A 27,133-nucleotide genomic window follows, 5' to 3' on the forward strand; every position below is an offset into this window, starting at 1 on the left:
TGTTTTTTTGAACAGTTTGCAAGTTGTTAAAAAGTATTAATAAGCATTTATACATATGCATGAGCATTTATAATGTCTAATTCATTAATGTTTTTATGAAGAGTAACCAACATATTTTACTATGGCCAATTGGCAACTGTTAGGGAGGTTAATGAGAGTGACTTAGTTACTCTAAACAAAAAACTAAAACATTGTAAACCTCTAATGCTAATGTCACTATAGATTCTAATGCATACAGCAGCAAATCCCCTGGTGTTAAAATGTTAAATGGACCTTCAATATTCTGGATTCATCTCTGAATATTCTCCCATTTAAAAACAGTATTTTATTATTGATTGAAAGGCATTTATTTCACTGGAATTGTAATGCAATGTCACGACGTCCGCCGAAGTCGGTTCCTCTCCTTGTTCGGGCGGCGTTCGGCGGTCGACGTCACCGGTCTTCTAGCCATCACCGATCCACCTTTCATCTTCCATTTGTCTTGTTTTCCCACACACCTGGTTTACATTCCCTCATTACTTGTCGTGTATATAACCCTATGTTCCCCCCCATGTCTGTGTGTGTGAAATAGTTTGTTGGAAAGTGTTTGTGCACTCTGACTGGTTCGCTTCGGGTTATTTTGTACCCATATTTTGTTGTTCTGGCTGCCGTTGGTTTTGCACATTAAACTGCTCCGGTTATTACCCAGTTCTGCTCTCCTGCGCCTGACTTCCCTGCAGCCAGTCACGCACCTCTTACATGCAAACACAAATGTTTTGCAGACGTAAGTGGTTGACAGAACTTTTGAACATTTCTATTTTGACCTACTGAGTACTAACAAAGGTAGCTTCTTCATCCAGGGAATGACAGATGGACTTGACTGAAATGACATGGAACATGACTGAAAGGACATTGTGACTGAAATGACCACGTGACTGAAATGACACATCCAAAGGAATACTTCGAATATAGTCTCTAATCGTTCTAATTTATTAACCCCCCCGGTGTTAACGTTACATGTTAAAGCAACCGACAACACCCACTGATCATGATAAGAATAGAACAGCATGCGAATGCTACACTGAACAATCTTTGTTTCAGGGTGCACTATATTCTCTGAATCTCTGAATAGACACCGTATAAGGAACCATGTTTTAATTTACACTCGTATTGAAGAACGGCTACAGGCTAAACTCCACATTGGGTTTCGCTCCAATGCCCTTCTTTATGTTCCTCCTGAAAAGATGGATGGAATGGTTTGTTGCTGTCCCAGATGGAGACGGCTGGATACAGTGAAGACTACTGTTCACTTCGTTTCAGATCTGTGTGTGCTGTCTATAATAGGAGCTGGCTATACAGCACAACTGATCATGAATACAGTACAACTGGTTTGGGACCAGGCTTATAGTAGCCTTCACTTTCCTTTTAAACATGCGTTGTGCATATGACATCATGCTGGTTGCTTAGTGAGTACTGCTTCCTCCTGATTTGGCTCACACCAAGGCTCGAACCCAGGACCCATCTGCCTTTCTAGCACACATGACCACCCTCCAAAAGCATCTTACCAGTCAGTACCACTTGAAAAGCTAGCTTTTCGCCAGTGCAAGTTGGGACTCTTCAGGCTGAGGAGTAAGCTTCACACATCCCCACGTGCTACACATACATTAGAGACTGGGAAGAAACCAATGTGATTTAACCTGATTAAGTCGAGAATATATTTTTGTAGCGTCAAATGGAAATTTGCTCGACTTTTGTCTAGTTTGCGTGACACTAGTTTGGACACCATTCGATAGTTCTTCATTTAGGACAGAGGCACACACAATTTGCACAAACTGTCTACCATTAAAATGTTAATTGAATGTTCTTGCTGAATAGCATGGATGTATACGTTCATCATTTGTTGCCGAAAATCATCCCAGCAATATCGTACTCTGTTTCACTTCAGCTGAGGTCAGTGTCACTCATGCCAAACACTAATGTGCCAGCCATTGACCTACATACAAAGTGGTCCAAGTCAGCTTTAGCTGTTTCTGTTAGTTTGAGTGGGAGTTATAGTGTATAGAACATGATATCACAGTGGTGAACACTGGACAGCAACAGTATCTGAGTGTTATTGAACATCATTGGTTGTAGACACTGCAATTTGGATGGTACTTTGGCTGGTGGGTTGTGGGGGAGGAGGCTTAGAACTGTGTGTGTGTGTGTGTCGTTTTTTCACAAGCAAGGACATTTAGCTAAGAAGATAAGCACATTAATGGAGCAGGAGGAAAAGACCATTAAGGGCCACATCCCTCTCTCCTGTATATGGCTTATTTCTCATCCATTCAACGTGGTATACTTTCATATGTAAGAGTGGTGGGGGCAGGGTAAAACATTGAGCTCGTCCATCATGTGGTGTCCATCAAAGTGATTCCTAGGGATTGAAGTTGGAGTTTGGTGACATAGAGTTTTATGTATTGTTGGCTGGGAAAAAAATGCGGTGCATTAATGAGCACAGAGGTTTATTTTTTATTTCTCTTTTCTTTTAACGCTCAGTTTACAGCTATGTAAATCCTCGTACTTTATGGCATTATTGTGCAATATTTGAAATTGTCTCCAAGAAGTTTACTATTGTCTGAAAATGGTCTTGGCAGTCTGTTCTGTCCCTTATATAACCACACTTGCCACCAGGTCTTCCAACAGAGTGGAGTTCAATAGGTTACACCGTAACAAAACATTTTGGAATGAAAAAACAAGTGTTTATTTTTGGACAAAATCATGTAGTTCCTGTTTCTGTCCATTTTCTACCGTTTGGTGCCTAATGAATACCACCCAGGCCTTCGGGGAAGTTGCCCCACACAATTACTGAAGGCCTCTGTCCTCGCAGAACTCCCTTCCAGTGGGACTTTCTCTGTGCTGAGATTACAGCCCGGTGCCTAAATGAGAGTTAAGTCCTAGTTAATTTAGCCTTAAAACGGGAGTGAGGTAACGATCTCCTCGGAAGTCGCCTGTAATCCCGCCACTGAGTTGTTCTCTGTCAGCTGGTGCGTGTGTGTATGTGGTGGAGCTGCCCGAAAATGATTATACTGCACTGCACTCTGGGAAAAACACTAGAGTGTATAATCCACTCTATCCCCTCCCTGCTGCCCTCTCTTTAATAACAGGGAAGGAACCACTTCTCCTTTTTTAATTAATTCCCCAAAATGTGCATGCTGCTGTTTTTATTCATCGTCGGTGTGTGGAGCAAGGAGTCAGAATACAGACTGAATGGGAGAGGAAACGTGAATTAAGTCTGCTGTTCTAATGGGAGTCCCCCGCTACTGCTGATGGTTTCATTCTCACTGGTCTCTCTACTACACCTGAGGATGAGTCTACCTGTCTGTGTAAGACGAGAGACAATGCTGCACTCCACCGCATGCATGTGTGGGACCTGTATTGAGAGACTCTTATTTTGACAGCGTAGACTCTGGCTCTGAAGTATGGAGCAGGGGTTGCTGGGAGATCTCCAGCTTAGATTTTAGTGCCACTGCAGGTGCACGATCTCTGCTTTTATTCTCTGTATTTTATTTCTCCCCTTTAGGCTGGATAGTCTCTAATTAAACCTTGAAGTCTAATACTGAAGTCAGTGTCCCTGGATCTTAATTTTTTCTATCATCAGCCTTACATTTGGAGGCATCTGTGGGATTTCTTAATCTGCCTTACACATTTTTCATTACAGGTCTCGTACTTTATTTTTGGCTTTGCACTTGATGTGACTGAAATGTGAACTACAATTAGCAGACTAGCAGACATAGCATTGTTGCCCAGTAAACAGGGAGTGAGAGAGAAAGGCCTTACCAATCAAATACTGTAGCTCACATGATGCAGCAGACAGAGAGAGTGATGCCGTGTCGTGTTCTATTATTTGGGTCTGTTCGGGTACGTTCCACTGAACCAGCAGCATTAAACGATTACCCTGCCTGGCAACAAAGTGTTTGCCCACTGGCTGGCTGGTCACCATCTAGGGTTGTTGTCCTCTCACCGCTTGATGCCCCCTCTGCCTCCAGGGTTCCCATGGAAAGCCTGAATTGTTCCCAGGCTAAATGTTATTTATTGGTCACGATGGGGAAATTAGGCCAACAACTTCTGTGCCAAACCGGCATCCTGCTTTTAGAAAAAACGCTGCCCCTTACCTTACTATTCATTTAACCCATCCCCAATTTGAGTATTCCTGGACAAAGCCGGTAAACCAAGAGTGTGCACACTGTAGTAAAAACGTTTTGCAACGAAAAATAGCGTTTCTTATTGGACAAGTTCAGGTTAGTACATCCCAGTTTCTGCCGTTTGCTTCCTAGTGAATACATCCCAGAACTATACTACCAGAAAGTACTCAGCTAATGGATGGGGTACATACAGTACATTACACCGAAACCCAACATCCATGTTACATGAAAGACCCTGTGTATGTGCGTGTATGTACAGCAGAGGCTTGCTTAATGTGTGTGTGTGTGTGTGTGAGTGTGTAGGGGCAGAGGTTGCTTAATTCCAAAGGCTAGAAACATGGTGGCCTCCTTTATCCAGCTCACCCATGAGGCTTATTTGACATGGTTAAGCACTCAATGTAGCAGAAGCCTCCATCCAGCATTTCACTCCCACTCGTCTAGCTAGAACATGTCTGGAGGCTAGCATTATCACAACTTCTGCCTCAAGGTCCTTATAAGCCATCGTAATGGATGTTGTACTACCTCTGTGTAATAGCTATTTCAAGGTATCCCCAAAGAAAAAGCAAATACCGTATTTTGATAGTGATGTGTCTGAGCACTCCTGTCCAATTCCAGTAAGCAAAACTGGTTGTAAAGATGTCATTTCAACAGCAAAACTGGTTGAAAGTACGTTTTGCTCAGTGGGATAGGCCTATACACTTACACAGGTACAGGTGTGATTTTAATTGTATTTAACTACATTGTTATTGACTGGCTATATTGTTTTGAGTGTTATATCGAATGGATGTTCCTTAAAACGAAATAAGTCACAAGTCTCCTATAGATATTACACACACATAGCCTGTCAATGTCCATTTAATTATTCAGGGATGTTTAGAAACAAAGACCCCATATTATTGTCTATTTTGTAACCCTGATAATTCTGTTCATTTGTGTTTTTTTATCAATATTTTGACTAGAGGTCGACCGATTTATGATTTTTCAACGCCGATACCGATTATTGGGGGGCCAAAAAAGGTCGATACCAATTAATCGGACGATTTAAAAAAAAATGTATTTGTAATAATGACAATTACAACTATACTGAATGAACACTTTTCTTTTATCTTAATATAATAATATAATAATAATATAATTTAGCCTAAAATAAATAATGAAACATGTTCTATTTGGTTTAAATAATGCAAAAACAAAGTGTTGGAGAAGAAAGTAAAAGTGCAATATGTGCCATATAAAAAAGCTAACGTTTAAGTTCCTTGCTCAGAACATGAGAACATATGAAAGCTGGTGGTTCCTTTTAACATGAGTCTTCAATATTCCCAGGTACGAAGTTTTAGGTTGTAGTTATTATAGGAATTATAGGACTATTTCTCTCTATTTTCTATCTATTTATAGCATTTGTATTTCATATACCTTTGACTATTGGATGCTCTTAGCAATACTTTAGTATTGCCAGTGTAACAGTATAGCTTCCGTCCCCCTCCTCGCCCCTACCTGGGCTCGAACCAGGAACACATCGACAACAGCCACCCTCGAAGCATCGTTACCCATCGCTTCACAAAAGCCACGGCCCTTGCAGAGCAAGGGGAACAACTACTCCAAGTCTCAGAGCGAGTGACGTCACCGATTGAAACGCTATTAGCGCGCACCCCGCTAACTAGCTATCCATTTCACATCGGTTACACCAGCCTAATCTCGGGAGTTGATAGGCTTGAAGTCATAAACAGCTCAATGCTTGAAGCACAGCGAAGAGCTGCTGGCAAACGCACGAAAGTGCTGTTTGAATGAACGCTTACGAGCCTGCTGCTGCCTACCATCGTTCAGTCAGACTGCTCTATCAAATATCAAATCATAGACTTAATTATAACATAATAACACACAGAAATACGAGCCTTTGGTCATTGATATGGTCGAATCCGGAAACTATATTTTCGAAAACAAAACGTTTATTCTTTCAGTGAAATACGGAACCGTTACGTATTTTATCTAACGGGTGGCATCCCTAAGTCTAAATATTGCTGTTACATTGTACAACGTTCAATGTTATGTCATAATTATGTACAATTCTGGCAAATTAATTACGGTCTTTGTTAGGAATAAATGGACTTCACACAGTTCGCAACGAGCCAGGCGGCCCAAACTGCTGCATATACCCTGACTGCTTGCACGGAACGCAAGAGAAGTGACACAATTTCCCTAATTATAAGAAATTCGTGTTAGCAGGCAATATTAACTAAATTTGCAGGTTTAAAAAATATATACTTGTGTATTGATTTTAAAGAAAGGCATTGATGTTTATGGTTAGGTTTGGTGCAACGACAGTGCTAAATCATCACCCGTTTGGCGAAGTAGGCTGTGATTCGCTGAGAAATTAACAGGCACTGCATCGATTATATGCAACCCAGGACACGCTAGATAAACTAGTAATATCATCAACCATGTGTAGTTAACTAGTGATTATGTTAAGATTGATTGTTTTTTTATAAGATAAGTTTAATGCTAGCTAGCAACTTACAACTTACAGCTTCCTGCTGCCCTCGCGTAACAGGTAGTCAGCCTGCCATGCAGGCTCCTTGTGGAGTGCAATGTAAGGCAGGTGGTTAGAGTGTTGGACTAGTAACCGGAAGGTTGCAAAAACGAATCCCCGAGCTGACAAGGTAAAAAGTCATTATGCGCCTGAACAAGGCAGTTAACCCACCGTTCCTAGGCCGTCATTGAAAATAAGAATGTGTTCTTAACTGACTTGCCTAGTTAAATAAAGGTGTAAAAAAAAACACAGATTTCCGATTTGTTATGAAAACTTGAAATCGGCCCTAATTAATCGGCCATTCCGATTAATCAGTCGACCTCTAATTTTGACTTTTATTCATGACTTGGACATGAAAAGTGCTTATCCTTTTTTTAAAGGTGTAGTCTTGAGTATAAGGAAGACCGACAGGGTTTAAGCCCATAGTGACTGACAAGGAGAGCCACAGTCGCCACTTACATCCTCACTTAACTTCTACATTAATGTGGATGCAACCATGATATTTCTGCATCTGTAACTTTCTCACTCGTCATTATTCACGATTCATTCAGGATTATCCGTAATCATGGTAGCATCCACATTAATGAAGAAGTGTTTAGAAACATATTATATTCTTATTTACAAGCTCTTTACAAGCTCTGACGAAGGCCGTGGGGCCGATACGTAAGCTTATTAAATACCGGCGATACTATCAAGAGCAGTGTGCGGTTTCCTTTTTCCTTCATTTTTATTTACAATAAAAGTGACTCCAAAATGACACAATACATTATTTTTTATTCATTTCTATTGGGCACAAAATAATCTGAAACACAACCGAAACAAACCGCAAATGCATCCAAAACACAAGCTTCGATGTAGTTGGTGTGTGCTATGAATGTGGGACCAAATACTTAACTTTTTACTACTTTAATACACAAGTGAATTTGTCCCAATACTTTTGGTCCCCTAGAATGGGAGAACTATGTACAAAAAGTGCTATAATTTCTAAACGGTTCACCCGATATGGAAGAAACTGGATGGAAGACAATCTGCACCTTAACCTCATAGCCATTGTGTCATTTCAAATCCAAAGTGCTGGAGTACAGAGACAAAACAAACCAAAAATGTGTCACTGTCCCCATTACTTTGAGCTCGTTGTATACCGTTTATGATTTGGAGGTGCAGTGCAGTATGCCACCTACGAGAACCGGTCTTGGATCAGGAAGATGTTGGTGTTTGTATACACAGCCACTACCACCAAGTGCTAATATTAGCATTCTCTAACCACAAACCAGTCAGTGTAGAGTAAAGGATGTTACCAGGAAGCAAGGTAAGACCCAAGTGCAGATGTTGTGAACTAACAATGTTTATTGTAACATCAGGGGCAGGCAAACGACAGGTCAAGGCAGGCAGGGGTCGATAATCCAGAGTAGGAGCAAAGGTACAGGACGGCAGGCAAGCTCAGGGACAGGCAGAGTGGTCGGGCGGGTGGGTACAGGGTCAGGACAGGCAAGGGTCAAAAACCAAGAGGACGAGAAGAAGTGAGGCTGGCGAACGACGGGAGCTGACAGGAACAAGCACTGGTAAGCTTGGCAAACAAGACGAACTAGCACAGACAGACAGAAAACACAGGTATAAATACCCAGAGGATAAGTGGGGAAGATGGGCGACACCTGGAGGGGGTGGAAACGAGCACAAGGACTGGTGAAACAGATCAGGGCGTGACACGTGTGGTTGTTGTACAGCAAGTATCCTCATTAAGAGTGGTCATAACCCAAAATTATATTCATAGCTGTAATGTGGTTACAAAAGCACTATCTTCTGTAGTGGTGTAAGTCTGTGGTAGAAGACAGGAATCTGAATTGAGAGTGACTAGCCTACATCAAATAAATAAATAAAAAATAAGAAAAACGTAACATTTGCACCCCCATTTTTTTATTTTTAAATGCAATAAAAATAACAATAACGAGGCTATACAAGGAGTACTGGTACCGATTTAATGTGCTGGGGTTACGAGGTAGTTGAGGTGATTGAGGTAATATCTACATGTAGGTAGGGGTAAAAGTCACTAAGCAATCAGGATAGATAATAAACAGAGTAGCAGCAGCGTGTGTGTGTGGCGTCAATATGTGTGTGTGTGGCGTCAATATGTGTGTGTGTGAGTGTGTGTTGGAGTGTCAACGTAGCAGCAGTGTGTGTGCGCATAGAGTCCGTGCAAAAAAAAAGTCTGGGTAGGTATTTGATTACCTGTTCAGCAGTCTTATGGCTTGTGGGTCGAAGCTGTTCAGGAGCCTTTTGGTCCCAGACTTGGACGCTCCGGTACCGCTTGTCGTGCGGTAGCAGAGAGAACAGTCTATGACTTGGGTGGCTGGAGTCTGACAATTGTTGGGGCCTTCCTCTGACACCGCCTGGTAAGAGGTCCTGGATGGCAGGGAGCTCGGCCCCAGTGACATTCGAGGAGCCTACAGTCGTTAAGCTTTAAGTTGCATCACATGCGATGATTGAGCAATGTCAGTCAGACAAATTGACGGCGCTATGCTTTATTTCTGACTTAGCCTGGTAGGGTACTGAAACCAATGCTTCACAGAGAAGGCTGTGACCCTCGACCCCAGATGACTCCAGAAATAGGGCTTGTTTTTGTAAAGGGATCTGTCAGACACTAAAGAACTGAGTATCTCCTCAGGGACATGGGTGGTCTCTGTACTGTGGTAGAAGCGCCTGTTATGTGGCTTTAGATTGAGCCCAACTCAATTTAGAACCAGATAGACCGTAAAGATGTATTCTAAGTCCCAGTAATGTCTTTGAAAGCTTTGAGTAAGGAAATCCATCATGTGTAGACTTGGGATATCCTCCATTGCTAAGTCCTACTTGACTGAGGAAGATGACTGGTGAACTATGCCCACAGTTGAGTCTAAAACATGTTGGGGTCTACCTGTGGTTGCCAGGATACCAGAGAGGCATAAGCCTGTTTTCTATAAGGTTTTGCTTATTTGAATTTATTTGAATGATCCCATATTGATCCCATATTGATTGAGTTATTGAATCAATTGAGCCCAAGACTTCCCTATTTTGAATGTGGTAACTGAAGATGATCTCAAACCTTCTCCTCCATTATTGCTGTTAGCCTTTAGTTATTAGCTGTTAGCCTTTGCTTCTTTTGCTGAGATATTATTACACCTACTGTGTCAAACTAAACCTCACTCAAAACCTCAAATGAAGCACGGCACTGTTGTCTGTTGCGCTAACTGCCTCAGATGTCACAACAAGGGTAAACCAAACTTGCTATATCTGATTGCATGTTCAATGTCTCCTCAAGGACGTAATTCCTGTGTAATGATTGGATTTTTAGATGATCTGTAATTGATTGATTACCACGCTGCGCTTCAATTTAATTTGAAAAAGCACTTGCAAGGAAAGTCATGGTGACTGGTTGTGTGGTGACTGTCTGATGGTTGTGTTATGGTTGATACTGAAGAGTAGTGAGGATGTGTTGGTAATCAAGGAGGGACAGCTGTCAGTCCCTGTCCTGCGGCATTCTTTCAGAGCCTGACCATCTAATATTGTTGTAGTGTATTGCGCTGGCCTGATTACACATCTGCCATAGTTGCTGGAACGGACAGTGTGAAAACAAACTATCTGAGCTGTTCGGGTCGGGATGACACAATAGTGTGAAAACGGTAGTAGATGTTGCTACAAGAGGTTCTGAATCCTGCACTCATACTGCCTCACCCATTCGCTGTGCTGAGACACGGCTGAAGTGTCAGTCTCCATGTTCTTCCCCTCCTAGGGAGGAAGGAGATCACAGAGGAAGGCCACGTGCCGGCATTTGAACGCTAGTGATGTCCTAGGGGCCTTAGAGTCAGATGACCCATTGTCTGTCTCTGTGGTGGAATCTTGATTTAGCTGCGATATTTTAAATACTTTATTTTGGATATCGAAAAGGCTTTCTATGTTGAGGCACCGACTTTGCAAAATATTTCCTTTAAGAATTGGTGTCTTGAAATGACAGCTGTGAGTGCAGTGCTAATTTGCCAGTCTGTACAATAAAGACTAAGAATGTTGGGTCGCCTGAAATAACTGAGTAAGATAATTATTTAAAGCAGTTAGCACAAATAGCAGAGCTTCGCTGTCCCTTTTGTATTCAAGGTGAACATTTTAAAACTTTTTGTCACTTCAGTCCCCTGAGGGCATCAGCCAATCTCACCTTTTAGAGCTCTATGTGTGAAACATCAATACCCTGTCATGCTGTCAGGAATATCACCCCATATTGTTATTCACACTCTTAAATCAGAGTTTTCCTGATCAGGGTTTCAAGATCAGCAACGCACACCCTTCCGCCCATGTCTCCAAACATTCTGACATATCCCAACTAGCACATGTTCCGAGAACCATTACATTTTAGTCATTTAGCAGACACTCTTATCCAGAGCGACTTACAGTAGTGAGTGCATACTTTTTCGTATTGGTCCCCCGTGGGAATCGAACCCACAACCCTGGCACTGCAAGCATTTCTTAGAGCTTGGTGAGAGCATGGTTGTCCTATGGTTATTTTGAATACAACCTTCCCACAACTTTCTGGGATAGCTGCTTGGCTTTGGAACATCCTCAGCATATTTAAGAAGCTTTTATTCCTGGTATTTCATTACAGAACGTGTCAGAGCAGTTCAAACATGGTTACATTTCATTTCAATTTTGGAAATGTTCTAGGAAAATGTTCTAACTGGTTTGACATTGGGAATGTTCTCAAATAGTCCAGAGAACGTGAAGAAAAACGTATCCTGTGGGAAAGCAAAACGTTCCTCGTGGTTCTACTGAAAGTTCTTAAATTGTTTTGAGAACGATAAGAAAACTTTCCATACGCCTCCCGAGTGGTGCAGCAGTCTAAGGCACTGCATCGGAGTGCTTGAGGCATCACTACAGACACGGGTTCGATTCCAGGCTGTGTCACAACCGGCTGTGACTTAAGTCCCATAAGGGGGCGCACACCCGGGTTAGGGGAGGGTTTGGCCCAGGGGGGCTTTACTTGGCTCATCGTGCTCTAGCGACTACTTATGGCGGGCTGGGTGCCTGCAGACTGACTTGTTGTCGTCAACGTCGTCCAGGTTAAGCGGGCAGGCGTTAAGAAGCGCGGTTAGACGGGTCATGTTTCGGAGGACGCACGATTCGACCTTCGCCTCTCTTGAGGTGGTTGGGGGGTTACAGCGATGAGACAAGATTGTAATTGGATATCACGAAATTGGGGCGAAAAAAGAGGTTTAAACAACAAAGAAACATAAAAACATATACATTCCGTTCTCACCAATTAAAATGAACAGCTTTGTATGTGTAAAAAACATGGCATGGTAGTTCCATCCTGGTGGCCCAGTGGACTAATTCCATAGACAGAGAACATAAGATAATAGGTTTGATTCTCACTGATGCCGTGTCACAATAAAAAAGAAACGTGTTTGCATGATTAATGCCTATCTGTGCTTGGAGTTCAAAAACGTGAACCCAAAATAAGCTAGCAGTGTTATTAAAAGTATTATTGAAACATTCAGTGAAAGATTTAAGGAAGTTATACAAAAAACTCAAAATAACCCATCATTTCTGTTCCCGTAGCGTTAATAAAAGCTCCCAGGGAAACTTTCAAGGAACCAGAGTAAAACGTTGAAATTGAGGATTTTTTTTTTTTTACATTAACCCTATGTCTCTGTTGTTGACCTCTAACCCTTGTGTCTTCCTCCTCCTCCACAGTGAACAGAGTATCTGCCAAGCCCGCGCCTCGGTCATGGTGTACGATGACGCCAGTAAGAAGTGGGTGCCAATCAAGCCGGGCCAGCAGGGCTTCAGCCGCATCAACATCTACCACAACACGGCCAACAACACCTTCCGCGTGGTCGGGGTCAAACTACAGGACCAGCAGGTACACACACACACACACACACACACACACATTTCTATGGTGAATTTGTCTGTTCTAGTCATTTCTATGGACCAACATATGTGACGTAGATATGGGGGAAGACATGTCACACTGCAAGCCTATTCATCGTTCATCAAACACACTGGCTTAAGGATAATAATAGAGATAGAGTCCATCTCTTATGTAATCTCTTTCAAATTCAGCACTGTGATAAAAAATAAAAAAGCAAACAATGTTTTTTAAATGTACCAGTAATCTCTATGACACTATTGATGGGATTCAATCTTGTACACTGATCTAAGCTGACAATAGTATTTGACAAGTAATGAATGAATGATGAGTACTTGGCTGTCTCTCTCTCTCAGGTAGTGATCAACTACTCCATAGTAAAGGGGCTGAAGTATAATCAGGCCACACCCACCTTCCACCAGTGGCGTGATGCCAGGCAGGTGTACGGTCTCAACTTCGCCAGCAAGGAGGAGGCCACCACCTTCTCCACCGCCATGATGTTCGGCCTCAATGTGCTCAGCTCGCAAGACGGAGGTGGGACCCTTTCCAGTGTGGCAGTAATCTGCATGTCAGTCTGTTTATGTCACAGTCAAAGGGTTTAGCCGGGCTGTAGCTGAAACGGATGAATGTTAATTGTCAGTTGTACTCAACACAAAATGCTAATCTTTTTATCCAGTCATTTGTGGCCAGTTTAACTCCACTATCATCCCAGGATTGTTGGATCAACAAAATATTTTGTTGAACATGTTTAGGTTGTTGTAAGATATAATATATCTTAAATGACCAGGTATAAGATATAAAATATATAATATCTTATAGATATAATCTATTTTCAGAAAGGATTTCAACCTTTTAAGTTTACACTTGGTTCAGCCAATGACATTAGGGCTGTAGGTGCTAGTCAGTCTGGTTGCTGGGTTGATCTCAACTGAGTTATTTTTTCTTTCTTTTTTAACTAGGCAAGTCATTTAAGAATAAATTCTTATTTACAATGACGGCCTAGGAACAGTGGGTTAACTGCCTTGTTCAGGGGCAGAACGACCTATTTTTACATTGGCAGCTCGGGGATTTGATCTAGCAACCTTTTGGTTACTGGCCCAACACTCTAACCATGAGTCTACCTGCCGCCGTTCTACCTCCCTCTGCTGGATATCAAGCTCTAAGGTGAAAACAGAGCCATAACTAGTATATCTCTATGGCTCAGGGTGAAAATTTTCAGCAGTGTGTGGGAAATTGGTAATACAAAACAAACCATAGAATCCTGCTAGACTATAAACTCAGTGACCTATGTTGTGTTCAGTAGGGCACATTGTAGCAAAACGTTTAAAAAATGTATGCAACGGAAAATTATTTAAAAGGCCGTATTGGACAAGTTCAAATAGTACATCCCCATTTCACTTAGTTTCAAAATGTTTTTCCCTACTGAACACAACCCAGGCTAGGGCCCAGGCTGCCAGACTTAGATATGTTCAGTAGCCTGGTCATTGGTCATTTAAGCATAAAGTATGAGGGCCGATTTGTAGACAGTTGTGACAATAATACATGCCTAATGCAACACTATCCAAACTAACCATTACAACTATTAACACTATCACGCCAGGAAAGACACTTGCACACATCAATGTAAAGACCTGTAGTTAGAGGAGATGTATGGTTCTGTCTAGTTTATGACAACAGAAATGTAGTGAGGTCTTTATATGAAGCCTGCCTGACTCTACCCATACTTAACAAATAGCACATGTGCCTCTCCTGTTACAGGCTGCTACTTATATGCTGTTGGGAGGGGAAGTCCGGTGACGGCTCCATTCCGTCCCCTAGCCTTCCTATTGGTGCACAGCCTGGCTAAAATACCCATGGAGCCAAACTGTCTTAGACCGCCAAATCTCACATGGCACTCTCCTTTTTTGGGGGAACCTTTGAGGTGACCGGAGTGGGCCACGTTGGAGGTGAGCTGAGCTATAGGGCTCCTCAAGCAAACCCAAGGTGCTTCTTCGGTCCAGGGAACGCAGTCGCAGGCATTCTCCTGCTTTATACATGCTACTGGGGTCCCATGTTGGATCACATGTTGGATCACCCGACTCGTGGCTAATGCTATTCCAGTAGTCTGGCCAGCTGCCTGACTAGAAGCCATAGTTAGTACGTATACTGCATACAGTAATAGCTTGCTAAAGACATTGTAAGAACAGCAGAGCGGGTCTCACGATTATTCTTACTCCAGAGATGTCACCAGCCACTATCAGAAGGTGCACTTCTGCGAAGATCACCCTCAGTAAGTAGAGTAGGTGATAGAGGGAGGGGCGGAATCAGGGTGATCTATTGCATGATGGTGCTGCTGGCAATGTGAGGCTGATGGAATTGGCAGCACCTCTCTGGGTGGCATTGTAGGGCTAAAATAGGGAGGTGATGTTCTGGAAATCACTATTCAGATGTGTAAGCTGTTAATCATCACAAATCATTGTAAAGCTTAAGCTGTATGCATTGCTGTTGACTGCCAATGAAAGTTTTCCATTTAAACACCACTGAAACACCATGGTGGCCCTAAGGGGCAAAGTAGCATTTATATTTGATCATGTTTTAGTGCTTAGATGTGTGTCCTGTGGTTTGGAATACTGTTTTTTATCATCATATTTTACTCAACTCACAATTAGGCAATTAGGTAAACACCATCTGAGTTAGAGAGTGTGATAAAAAGCAGGCCTTGTTTTGTCCCTTGAGTGCTTCTGTCCTTAAATGTGCACAGGCCTGATCAAGCCCTAGCACTCCTCTGGGTCACTACTTCTCTCACCTCACCATTTCAGGCCTCTCTGTGCAACATTAGGCACTAGCTAAGGTCATTTGTCAAATACACAACCTTCCTGTTAACATCTGTAGATGTGTTGTATAGCGTTCATAATAACCCTTGATTGTGTTAATGGTGTTGGCTATTGTGTACTTATCTAAAAGCATGTAATTGTGCAGTCGCTAGGCTGTGAGGCTGCAGTTGCCAAGTGATTTTGACTAGAGTGGTCCACATTGTTGTATTTGTAATATCAGGCAACTCTTTACCAGCCTAATACCAACGTATCTTATGTTTAGTTACTTTGTTGTGTCTGGATCTGAAAGTAAGTGGCTAATAGTGATGTACCGATATTACATTTTTGTCCGATACCCAATATTTTCCTTGCCAAAACACCCGATACCGATAACCGATATTTAAAATGTTAGGGGCCTTAAGCATTCTAGTACAGTTAAATAGTTAACATACACACGGACGCAGCGGTCTAAGGCACTGCATGAGGCGTCACCACAGTCCCTGGTTTGAATCCAGGCTGTATCACATCCGGCCGGGATTGGGAGTACCCAGAGGGCGGCGCACAATTGGCCCAGCGTTGTCCGGGTTTGGCCGTCATTGTAAATAAATAAGAATTTGTTCTTAACTGACTTGCATAGTTAAATAAAGGTTACACACAGACCAAAAAGTTATTTTGTTGGCATTTACGTATGTCCCCATTACCACTAAAACATAATCAAAACCTATTTCTTTCACTTACTTGCTGTGCTGTTTCGTTGTTTATTTGTTCTGTTGTTTTATTCTCAACCAGGATTTTTATGGAACGCCGTTTGGGTCTTTGCGTGTCAAAAAAGATATGTCAAATAACACTATTTGACGTGTCAAGTAAGCTTGTTGACCAATCAGGACCTGACTATGACTACACGTCACATAATTGAACGTGTTCATACATTTTTTACTTAGATGACTTACATGATAACTCTGAGGAGGATGTTGGGGAAAAATATATTTTGTATTGAGTAGACTGATACCCCATTTCATTGATCCCCACTCCTTAGGTAAAGCTGTACAGTGCAATATGAAAGTCAATACACCCAATAGGCTGACTGGGGAGGTGATTTCACACATTCACAGTCCCGTGATAAGAGCTACAATGCTAATATTTGCGGAAGCTCTTCACAGTTGTGTTCTGTGTGTGTCACCAAGTAGACTGATACCCCATTTCCTTGTTTCACATTCCAATCTTGTTTAACATTATCTAGTCTAAATATGGCATGATTCCACCAATTGTAACCTTCTGCATCACTTTCAAATAGGTACTTTTATTTTGAAGGCAAACCGCAAATTCCACTATTGTGCCAGCAGCATACCACCCTGCATACCACTGCTGGCTTGCTTCTGAAGCTAAGCAGGGTTGGTCCTGGTCAGTCCCTGGACGGGAGACCAGATGCTGCTGGAAGTGGTGTTGGAGGGCCAGTAGGAGGCACTCTTTCCTCTGGTCTAAAAAATATCCCAATGCCCCAGGGCAGTGATTGGGGACACTGCCCTGTGTAGGGTGCCGTCTTTCGGATGGGACGTTAAACGGGTGTCCTGACTCTCTGAGGTCATTAAAGATCCCATGGCACTTATCGTAAGAGTAGGGGTGTTAACCCCGGTGTCCTGGCTAAATTCCCAATCTGGCCCTCAAACCATCATGGTCACCTAATAATCCCCAGTTTACAATTGGCTCATTCATCCCCCTCCTCTCCCCTGTAACTATTCCCCAGGTCGTTGCTGCAAATGAGAACGTGTTCTCAGTCAACTTACCTGGTAAAATAACGGTAAAATAAAAAAAATAAAAAAATCCTTATTGTGGCTAGCTTCACAACACAACCCGGTCTGGTCGAGCGGCACTAGCCAGATGAAGCTAGCTGGCTGCTTATAATGTTCACTTTGGGCAACACTTTCATTAACTGAAGTTCAATTTCATTAGGCAAACAACAAGTGGCTACCTAGCTAATACTTACTCACAAGAATTCCTAAATCATTGCTAACAATAATGAAATTGACTGCAGTTTCTACTGGTCATTGTTTTCAGGCTGGTTGTATTGGTGCTAGCTAGGTTCCAAGCTAAAGCTAGCTAGCTACCCCAGAAGTTGCAGTCAAACAAATAATGCTTTATTACCATTGTGGTATTGTAAACACATCGTTCGTGGCCGGTGTTTGCTTGTTTGCAGATCTTTTTGTACAGCTTTTACAGTGCTACTGATAGTAGTGGTGGTGCCTGGCTTGCATGTGCAAATTCAGAACACACAACATTCTATAATAGAACTGTTATTTGATATGTCAAATTAAAAACGTATTTAACGCGTCAAATAGTGTTATTTGACGTGTATCTTTTTTGACAGGCAAAGACCCAAATGCCGTTCCATAGTATGCCGTGAAGCTAATAGCAGTGACGCTATTACTGTGTATCTCCGGTAGGGCAACATCTGAAAAATAGCGCACTTGGTAGTGTGTACCGGTGCTCGATCAGTGGCGAAAACCAACATCCCCCACGACAGAGAACGGTTGATTGGCAAGGACAGTGAATTACATCATCTTGGCGTAAATGGATTTTGCCTTTGAGTTGTCTCGCTGAAATTTTCTTACTCTTTCAAATGACAGCTCGACTTGTTGACTGCTCAATCCATACAGCAGACATTGTGGACTAGGTTAGGAATGCTGTGTTGCACGTGTAGCGCAACATTTTGTGTTATATAGGTATGCACGGCGGCTTTGACATTGGTTTTGCACATCGGCGTTAAACTAGACATCGGGCCGATACCGATGTTTGCATTTTTAGCTAATATCGTCCGATTCCGATATGTTCACCGATTAATGGTGCATCCCTAGTAGCTACAAAAGTATGTCTACCAAAAGATAGCATCAAATAGCATATTAGCTTTGCAATGGTTTCCTTTGATCGCAAATAGTATACAGTATATAGTTCAAATTCTTGGTTTCATGTATTCCAAACAAAACCGTGAAAAGATCAGGTTGGAGTAACTGGCTCATAGACACCATCATAGATTACTGCCCTCAATGGCGATTATGATGAGTATTTTGGCTGTTTTATGACATAAGCTCTAGCTGGATATGTGCTAACATTAGGTGCAAAGCGTTACAGATTATCAGCTGCTAACAAGGGGAGTTCAGAGTAGTGTCAAGAAGAATGTAAACAAGACATCCCAAGACATCACCTATCAGAGAGCTGCAGGCCGAGAGAACAAAGAAGAGTAGCGCACACACAGACAGGGACACACACAACTAAACTCCTCATAGGCAGTGTAGTGATGAAACGATGTAGAGTAGGGCATGATTTATATTTATGCTCTATTTTCTGAAAAACGGTGGCAGAAGTGTGAAGCCTATGATTGGCTCTGTTTGATGATGATAGAATATTAAAATATTTCCCCTTCATGAGACTGTGGGAGATGAAACATGAAAGACTGTTTGGGATTGGGAATTAATCTGGTTTTAGAAAGCGTTACAGTACCTTATTAAAAAACAGCCATCAGCACAAATGAAGCCAACATCCTCGCCTTAGTTGCTCATTAAGAATTAGATTAATGTATTATAAAGCCAACTGGAATAAATCAGTAATGTCAAGCGAATTCTGAAAACAAACCAAGATTCCAAACCTACAGATGGTTGGATATGGTAAGGACTCGTCTCTGTTTCTGAGGTTGAAAATACTTTATTTTTTGTTGAAAGTAAGTATTTTCAATATCTTGTGCTCACTAGGTAAGCAGTATCCATATAAAGATGTTCCATGTGTCCCTCATGCCGAACACACCCAGCGGATATGACACCCAAGGGTGCTCAGGTGTTGCAAAGGGGCGTCTAGGGTTTATTGTTCGGCATTCCTGATATGAAACACGTGGTCTCCCGGATAGCCCTTGTTAATTGCTCGGTCTCAGAATAGGGTCTCATCCTCAGTTGGGGCAGTAGGTTATGACTCAGTAACCACTTAGTTCACACTATGCAGTAACCCAGTCAGTATACGCTACCACAGTGACGTCAAGGCACGTCAAAACGACGTCAAGCAAAGACGGCCTATTTTGCTTATCTGGTCACTAAAAAGATGTCTAAAAATGTCTAGTATACATCACCATGATGTCATAAATGACAGTTTTGTCCGCTGTTTTTTGTTTTGTTTTGCACTGGGCCATTGTCCATCTCTGTCCGTCATTGTTGATCCTGGTGTGGAATATTTTTCGACAAAGACTGGCGAAGTTAGACGTTTTTCCAATGGAAATTAAGAATATTACATTCAATCCAATACAATCATGTTTGCCCTTGAATCTGGTTCAGGATTGGCGATTTTAAGGAAGGTTGGGATTCATGCATTTGTTGTGTTGAATACAGAATGCACTGTAGAAATTGGACCCAGATGTGTATAGGAAGGAGGGGAGGGCAGGTCAGGTCTATTCTGGTCCACGGTGCTGCTGGCCCTGTTTAGTTGAGGTTTCCTGTGGAAATGCCTGTGATTTACATCAATCATGCTATGGGGAAAAACACAGTCTGTCTTATCAGGGCAGAGGAATAGCACCTCGTGTGGTGTGTTTCACAACTGACTATTCCTACCCGCATAGCCTGGTCCCAGATCTGCTTGTACTGGATAGCCAACTCCTATGGTCATTGTCATGCCAATGACCACATAGGAGTTGACAAGACAGCACAAACAAATCACGGACCAGGTTACGCTGCATCCACCCCACTCCAGACATGAACTCCTTGTACTTATTAAGACTGTCTCAGAGAGTCTCAGTAACATCTTTAGGACAACTATTTATGCCTGGGCAGGTTCCAAACCAGGCGTATGTTTGTCAAATAATTCCTAATGTCAAAAATAAGCTGAAAGACAACAATAAACCACTTCCAATGTAAACAAGCAAGACATACTAATAATGTCTAGTGCTAATGTCTTGAACACCATGGTAATGCTAATATGCTAATGGCAACAACCAAGGCATGCCATGGCTAATCCTATGTCTTTCTCAGGAGAATTTAGAGGAGAGGAGTGCGTGAGGATACACAGTAGCAGCAAGAGGGAGGACGGGGGAGGGACACACTTCCCTTGTGAGATGACACATGCCATTTGACCCAGCATGCAATTTATGGAATTAACTGGCTGTCTGTCAAAGCCCTGTCTGCATTTGAGGCGGTTATTTTGGCTGTTAGGTCGTATTGTCATTTTTTTTTTTTACATTCAACTAGAAAAGGCAGATCCATGAGCAATAGTGTGGTTGTCACGACTTCTTGTTAAACTAAATTGACACATCTCACCATATCAGCACCTCTATACTGTACAAATACAGTATAGTATGTGCTCAGTGTTGTAAAAAGACAGACCCACAGGCAAAATAGACACTGCTGCCGGAGTCTATTTGATACACACAGTCTACACACATTTAGTTGTATATCGAGTCTATTTGATACACACAGTCTACACACATTTAGTTGTATATCGTTGTATTTTAAATGTGTGTGATTGTTCTTGTCTATCGGTGTCTTGTTACTTGTCGTGTTTTATGTTTTCGTGTGGACCCCAGGAAGAATAGCTGCAGCTTCGGCAAAAGCTAATGGGGATCTGAATAAACCGATAAAGCACTGTTTAATAGGTAACAGCATATACAGTACTTGGGTAGTGTGGTGAGGGGTGCATAAAACATAACATTTGTTGTGACTATCGCTTGAGGCGAACCAGACCCTTACATCATTATGTATCTGTTGGTTATTGTTATACTGTATGTAACCTACATTCAATATGCTAAATATATATCTCTATTACTGCAGGGGAGGGTGTGGCGTGTGACGAAACTATTCACAAACACCAACGATACACAAGAATATATGTCCTTTCATACAGGTTGTCTTTTTCTAAAAGCTGAAAATCTGTTTCTGTTCCTCACCTCAGGCCCTGCTGTCCAACGTAAAAATGGGCCCTCCTCAGAAGACCCCGATGCACACAGGAGGTAAGACCCCTCTGACCTTCATAAAAACACCAAATAGTGATGACAAAATAAAGCGTGGTGCACAATAGAACTCACAAAACAGAGACATTGATAAAGAAACTGGTTTGAAAACTTGCTTGTATCCGTCACTGAAAGTGTTCTTTATTTAATTTGTCTGAAGGTAGTTTAAGGGTGCAAAACACATCAGGCCTACAACATGTCCAGTGGCTCGTGTTGTGTTCTTAGTCCACTCTAGTAGTGGGAAGAGGTGCTAAACTCACATTCGGGTTGAATATTTTCCCTGTATTTGACAAATGTTCCATCCCGAGAATGAATCATTTTTCTCCCGCGTAACCCAGATTTTGAGCTTTGATCCGCATGAAAATTCAAACCTGATGCTACCTGAGCCTGATGAGCCATATATTAAATACATTTTATGAGCCGAGCCCGACATTAACAACATTTAATGAGTCCAAGCCCAAATGATTGTGCCACAATCCAATACATACACTATATAAACAAAAGTATGTGGACACCACTTCAAATTAGTGGATTCGGCTATTTCAGCCACACCGTTGCTGACGGGTGTATAAAATCAAGCACACAGCCATGCAATCTCCATAGACAAACACTGGCAATAGAAAGTCCTTACTGAAGAGCTGTGACTCAACTTGGAAGCTTCATAAAACGGGTTTCCATAGCTGAAAAGCCTAAGATCAATTATGCACAATTCCAATCGTCGGCTGGAGTGGTATAAAGCTCGCGTCCATTGGACTCTGGAGGGATGAGTCACGCTTCACCATCTGGCAGTCCGACTGACGAATCATCTGAGTTTGGCGGATGCCAGGAGAACTTTACAGTTGGAGCTACCTGCTCGAATGCATAGTGCCAACTGTAAAGTTTGGTGGAAGAAGAATAATGGTCAGGGGCTGTTTTTCATGGTTCATGGTTTCATGAAGCATCTGAGTATCTGCTCTGAAAACACTCCACTACAAGCCAGGAAAACTAACAAGAAGAACATTGTGACCTCTGGTGGACAACCAGAGCCTTACACCCATCGACCCCTTCCCATAGAACGATTGATTGGTTTCAACAGAGATAGATGACAAACAAAGACATCCACATATAAATACATGCATTACTTCTTATCCCAAAATGGGCGGTGTTTCGTGTTCAAAGTAAATGTTTACTGTGAGTGTAGTTTCCAAATGTACGATAAGTATTCTCTTTGTCTCTTTGTCTTTCTCTTTCCCCTTCTCCATCTAACGTTATGTTGTAACAAGCCGTCATATCTTGTCAGTCCACTAGGGACTTTTGTCTCGTGTGAGTGTGTATTCTGTGTTATTATTTAGTTAGTAAATATATAATTAAACCAATTTGTGTATTACTGAATAATCAACAAAGGTTGAGGTTCTTGCGGATCCAAGAGGGTCACAACTGTTCAGAATGAGAACTGATTATGAGGTAATGATTAATAAGTGACTGTTATCAATATATTTATATCTTCTAGAGTTTAATTCAGGAGATGGTAACTCGTTAAACAACTTCTTCCGGGGTGCCCCAAATTCATAATGAGTTAATTGTTACGTGGTTAATTTAAATTGGGTAACAATTAAACTTAGTTAGTGGGTTGAATAAATTACAGTCATCACATTAACGAAATTCACGTCATGACAGCGTGTGCCGAGCGAATTGCCAAATGGAATTCTTGAGGTGGAGTACTCTGCCAGGTAACGGTCGAACCAGGGGCTGAACCTGTTTTTAATTCTCATTTTCTTTATGGGCGCGTATTTGTTAACAATACCACTGAAAATATTAAAAAAGAAGGTCCAAGTATCTTCGGCATAAGAGATAAAGCTGATTATATGTAAATTTACAGAGGCCAGATCATAAAGGAAGGCTTGCTCATTAAAGTCTATGACAAGTCAGGACAGGTCGTTTCACTGAGTAGCCATTACGTACACAGGCTGTGAAACAGTGATCACTAAGGTCATTACAGAAAACACCAGACTGATACCTATCGGGATTATTTGTAAGGATAACATCAAGGAGAGTAGCCTTTTCTGGGTGTTTGGAGTCATACTTTGTGGGATTGGTAATAATCTGAGAAAGATTTTGGGAGTCCCATTGCTTTAGGACTTGGTCAGGTGATTTACACATGTCCCAGTTTAGGTCACCTAGCAGGACAAATTCAGACTTAGTGTTAGGGGCCAGGAGAGAGCTTAGGGAATTTAGGTTACAGGCCGGTGCTGATGGTGGCCGATAACACCCAGCAACAGTCAACAAAGATTTATTTGAAAGCTTAATGCGTAAAACCAGTGAATCAAATTGTTTGGGGAATGACTTGGTGCAGACAACCGAGCACTGAAAGTGTTCCTTGGTAAAGATTGCCACTCCACCACTTTTGGAAGATCTTTCTTGCCCAAAAACGTTATAACCAGAAAGGTTAATATCAGTGTTCAAAACACTCTTTCTTAACCACGTCTCAGTAATGACCAACACATCAGGATTGGAGCTGTGAATCTACACTTTCAATTAACACATTTCAGGTAATAAGCGTCTAGTGTTAACGTGCAGAAATCCCAGGCTTTTACGAGAGCAGAAATCAGTGGAGCAGATATCAGAGCACAAGTCAGAATTGGGGCTAGCAACAGTAGATGGGCCAGGGTGTACATGCACATTTCCAGATATCATCAACAGTAATATAATCAGGGCACGGCAGAGGACAGGGAGAGCTCTGCAGTGTTGATTTATAACATTTGAATGTGCATTAGATGGCAACAAGATCATATTGTACAGCAATTTCATCAAGTAACATGATCACAAAGCCGACAAGAGGTGGTTAGAATAGGATGGGAGTCCAAGAGTCTATGTGTAAACAATAGAGAGTTAGAGTCCCGGGTGTGGGAATAAACAGACTGTCCCCCGGTTGGGTAAACAAGCAAGTTCATAGTCAACAAAGAACACAGGAGTCATAAGGCAAATAGAATAGAGTACAAGCGAAAAATATAACAACTTGGGGCTAACCATTGCAAGTTCAGAGTCACTCGCCTCAACAGTGCATGTGTGCTGGAGGCGAGCGAAAGCTCGGGAGAGAGGGGGGAGTGTGGCGAGGGTACCTATACTAGACAGAGGGAGACAGGGCAGATGGTGAACAGATCGCCAGGTGGAATCCAAGCAGCAGTGCAGCAGGCACCGGGAGTAGGTGTCACACCCACTTAGGAGAAGCTTTTTTCGGGAGGCAGATTCCTTGTTGAAAATCCCAGCTAGCTAGCTAACGTAGCTCGCAAGTCTCTGTCTGTCTTTTCCACGTGGAAAAGGAGATCGTTAGCTAGCTATATCTTTTCAGTATCGGCGAATGATCCTTTACAACATCCAAACAAAGTTGTCCTGTGGCTGTTGTATTTTGGGGATTCTGAGGAGGATATCTTCTCTGCATGGATGGAGGGGGTTTCAAAGGCCTCTACATTTAGGTGGGGAGGGGCTGTGAAACTCTCCTGCCATTGTTAGGCTTAAGAGTTTTCACACCTCTCTCTTCACACTTAAGTCAGATTCTTTCTTAGCAGCTTGTTAGCCTTATTTATTAAGCTTTGTATAACAAAATTACCTAGAGGTTATTGTCTTTTACTTTTTGGCTCCAGAAAGTAGATTCAGACTGAACATTACGCACTCAATTTTGTGTTGGATGGTATATCCAGGTTCTGCTGTGTTTCTTCTGTAGGTTTTGGCTTGTTAGAAGTTTTTTTTTCTTGATAGTCCTTGGTAGTAATCGTCCATTCAGGTAATTCTGTCCAAAATCAAGGTTTTAGGTATGGAATTGTGAATCGGAACTAAGGTTTTGATGTTGAGGTTAGTATCCTGTATAAGTCCTTGCAAAAAATTGCAAGTTTATCTACATTTATCCAACTCTAATTTTATATTTTTGCAGAAGAACTCAGGAGCCCATGCTCCGTGTCTATTCACTCTCTCTCTCTCTCTGAAACAATGTATTCGTGGGCCCAGATTGAAAGGCTGGAAATAGGGAGAGGCTAAAACTTGTGTCTGTGTCCTCTGTGTATCTGCAGGCAAATGATGGAGCAGCATCAGATCCAGATGCAGGAAGTGGCCCACAAAGAGAGGGAACGACGGACGTCTGGCTCAGGTAAGGCCTGCAGACAAACATACTTACTGTGGATAAACACTACCATGTTAGACAAGGGTCTGTCAACACATAAGCCACAATACATTTGACCTATGTCAGATAACATCTGAAGATGCTATTGTCTCCATGGGAATAGCATGACAATCATGGTAACCAAACACAGCCTAGGGTAGCAGCGCATATGGTTCGTATTCATTAGGCACCAATGGTGAGAAAACAGACTGAAACAGGGAGGGACTACCTGAATATGTCCAATAAGATATGCTCATTATCGTTTTCCGTTGCAAAATGTTGTGCTACAGTGTACCCTAATGAATACGACCATGGATAGAGAGCTACCTCGGACACATATGTGCTTGTGTTGAACCCCCCCCCCCCCTCTTTATTTACTCATCCTTATCCATGCACAAGAGCCACACTCATTCTGCCAGCGTGCTATCGGCAGCTGCGTGGCAATGCGACTTCCTGCTTTCCTGAGAGTTCGCATTCTGCTTCTTTTTCTAATGTAATTGTTTGTCTTTGTTTCTTTTTATTTCTTCATCTTTGCTTAGTTTCTCATTATTCTCTCTTTTGCATCCTTTGTTTTCTACCCCACCCTCCTCCGTCTGTGTGTTATAGTTGTTTCCACCCTCCAATATAAGGTGTCCTCCCCTCCCTCTCACCCGTCAAACACCCCTCCTGAGTACAGACACTACCGGGCCGCCACACTGCCGCCTTCCTACGCCCGAGTGGCCTCCAACTCCTCCCCTTCCTCCTCCTCCTCCTCCTCCTCCCAGGAAAGAGAGGTGCTGGGCGGACGGGCTGGCGACAACTCCTCCCAGCACTCCCAGCTCTCCACCTCCCTGGCCTCGGCCTTCTCACCCGTGCAGCCAGGGGTGCCCATGGCCACGACCCGGCAGGTGCGCCAGATCCCCCTCTCTCCCCCCACTGCTCGGGCCCTCCACCACACCCAGTCTCTCCACCAGGGTCATGACCTGCAGGACCCTGTGCTGCCCCCCAAACATGGCACCTGGTCAGCCTCCCACGCCCACATGTATGGTCCCGTGCCCTCCACGCCCCCCTTGGTGGGCATGATGCCTGTGCACATGCCCCCTGTGCCCCAGCCCCAGCATGTCGTCCCCGTAGCCCACCCTCTGCCGCCCCTCCACAGCCGCGTCAAGACCCACCCCCTGGACCAGCCTGACCAACCCCACATCCCGTCCCACCTCCCCCACGCCAACGGTCAATCAGAGGACTATTATAACCTTGCTCAGCAGCAACAGCAGCAGCTAGGTTACGGCGAGGCTTCTTCCTTACACCCTCTGATTGGTCAGTCTGCCCAGGGCCCCGTCCCTGTCTCTGCCCACCAGCCCCAGTACCCCTCCTCCTTTCACCCCCAGCAGCAGATGTACCAGGCTACGCCCCCACCACCACCAGCACCCCAATTCTCTCCCCCCTCATACACCACAGCCCAATCAGAGGGGGGCTCGCCCAAGCAGACACCCTCTCCTGTCGCTCAGGCTGCCACAGCCAGCTGCAGTAAGTATAAGCAGAGCTCAATGAGCAAGGCACTTGGACAACTGGTGTGTGTCCTGTGTGTGTGTGTGTGTCGGGGGGGGGGAACTCCACTCCACTCCACTCCACTCCACACACCTCACACAACATGCATCTGGCTTATGTGGATG

The 27,133-nt window shown here is 43.0% G+C and overlaps 1 protein-coding gene across 3 annotated transcripts in view; it reads left to right on the forward strand.

The window, feature by feature from the left end:
- LOC129812538 (ena/VASP-like protein) overlaps positions 1-27,133 on the forward strand; it is a 64,318-nt gene that overhangs the window by 14,404 nt on the left and 22,781 nt on the right. For 2 of the 3 annotated variants that reach the window (XM_055864177.1, XM_055864176.1), the window contains exons 2-6: positions 12,403-12,571; positions 12,937-13,114; positions 21,292-21,349; positions 25,393-25,469; positions 26,088-26,987. In XM_055864177.1, coding sequence (XP_055720152.1) covers positions 12,403-12,571; positions 12,937-13,114; positions 21,292-21,349; positions 25,393-25,469; positions 26,088-26,987 — 1,382 coding nt within the window. Of the gene's footprint in view, positions 1-12,402; positions 12,572-12,936; positions 13,115-14,390; positions 14,527-21,291; positions 21,350-25,392; positions 25,470-26,087; positions 26,988-27,133 lie in introns of those variants that run through there. The other variant, XM_055864179.1, reaches the window with a different exon arrangement.

Source organism: Salvelinus fontinalis, chromosome 16, assembly GCF_029448725.1.
Source record: "Salvelinus fontinalis isolate EN_2023a chromosome 16, ASM2944872v1, whole genome shotgun sequence".
Taxonomy (NCBI): domain Eukaryota; kingdom Metazoa; phylum Chordata; class Actinopteri; order Salmoniformes; family Salmonidae; genus Salvelinus; species Salvelinus fontinalis.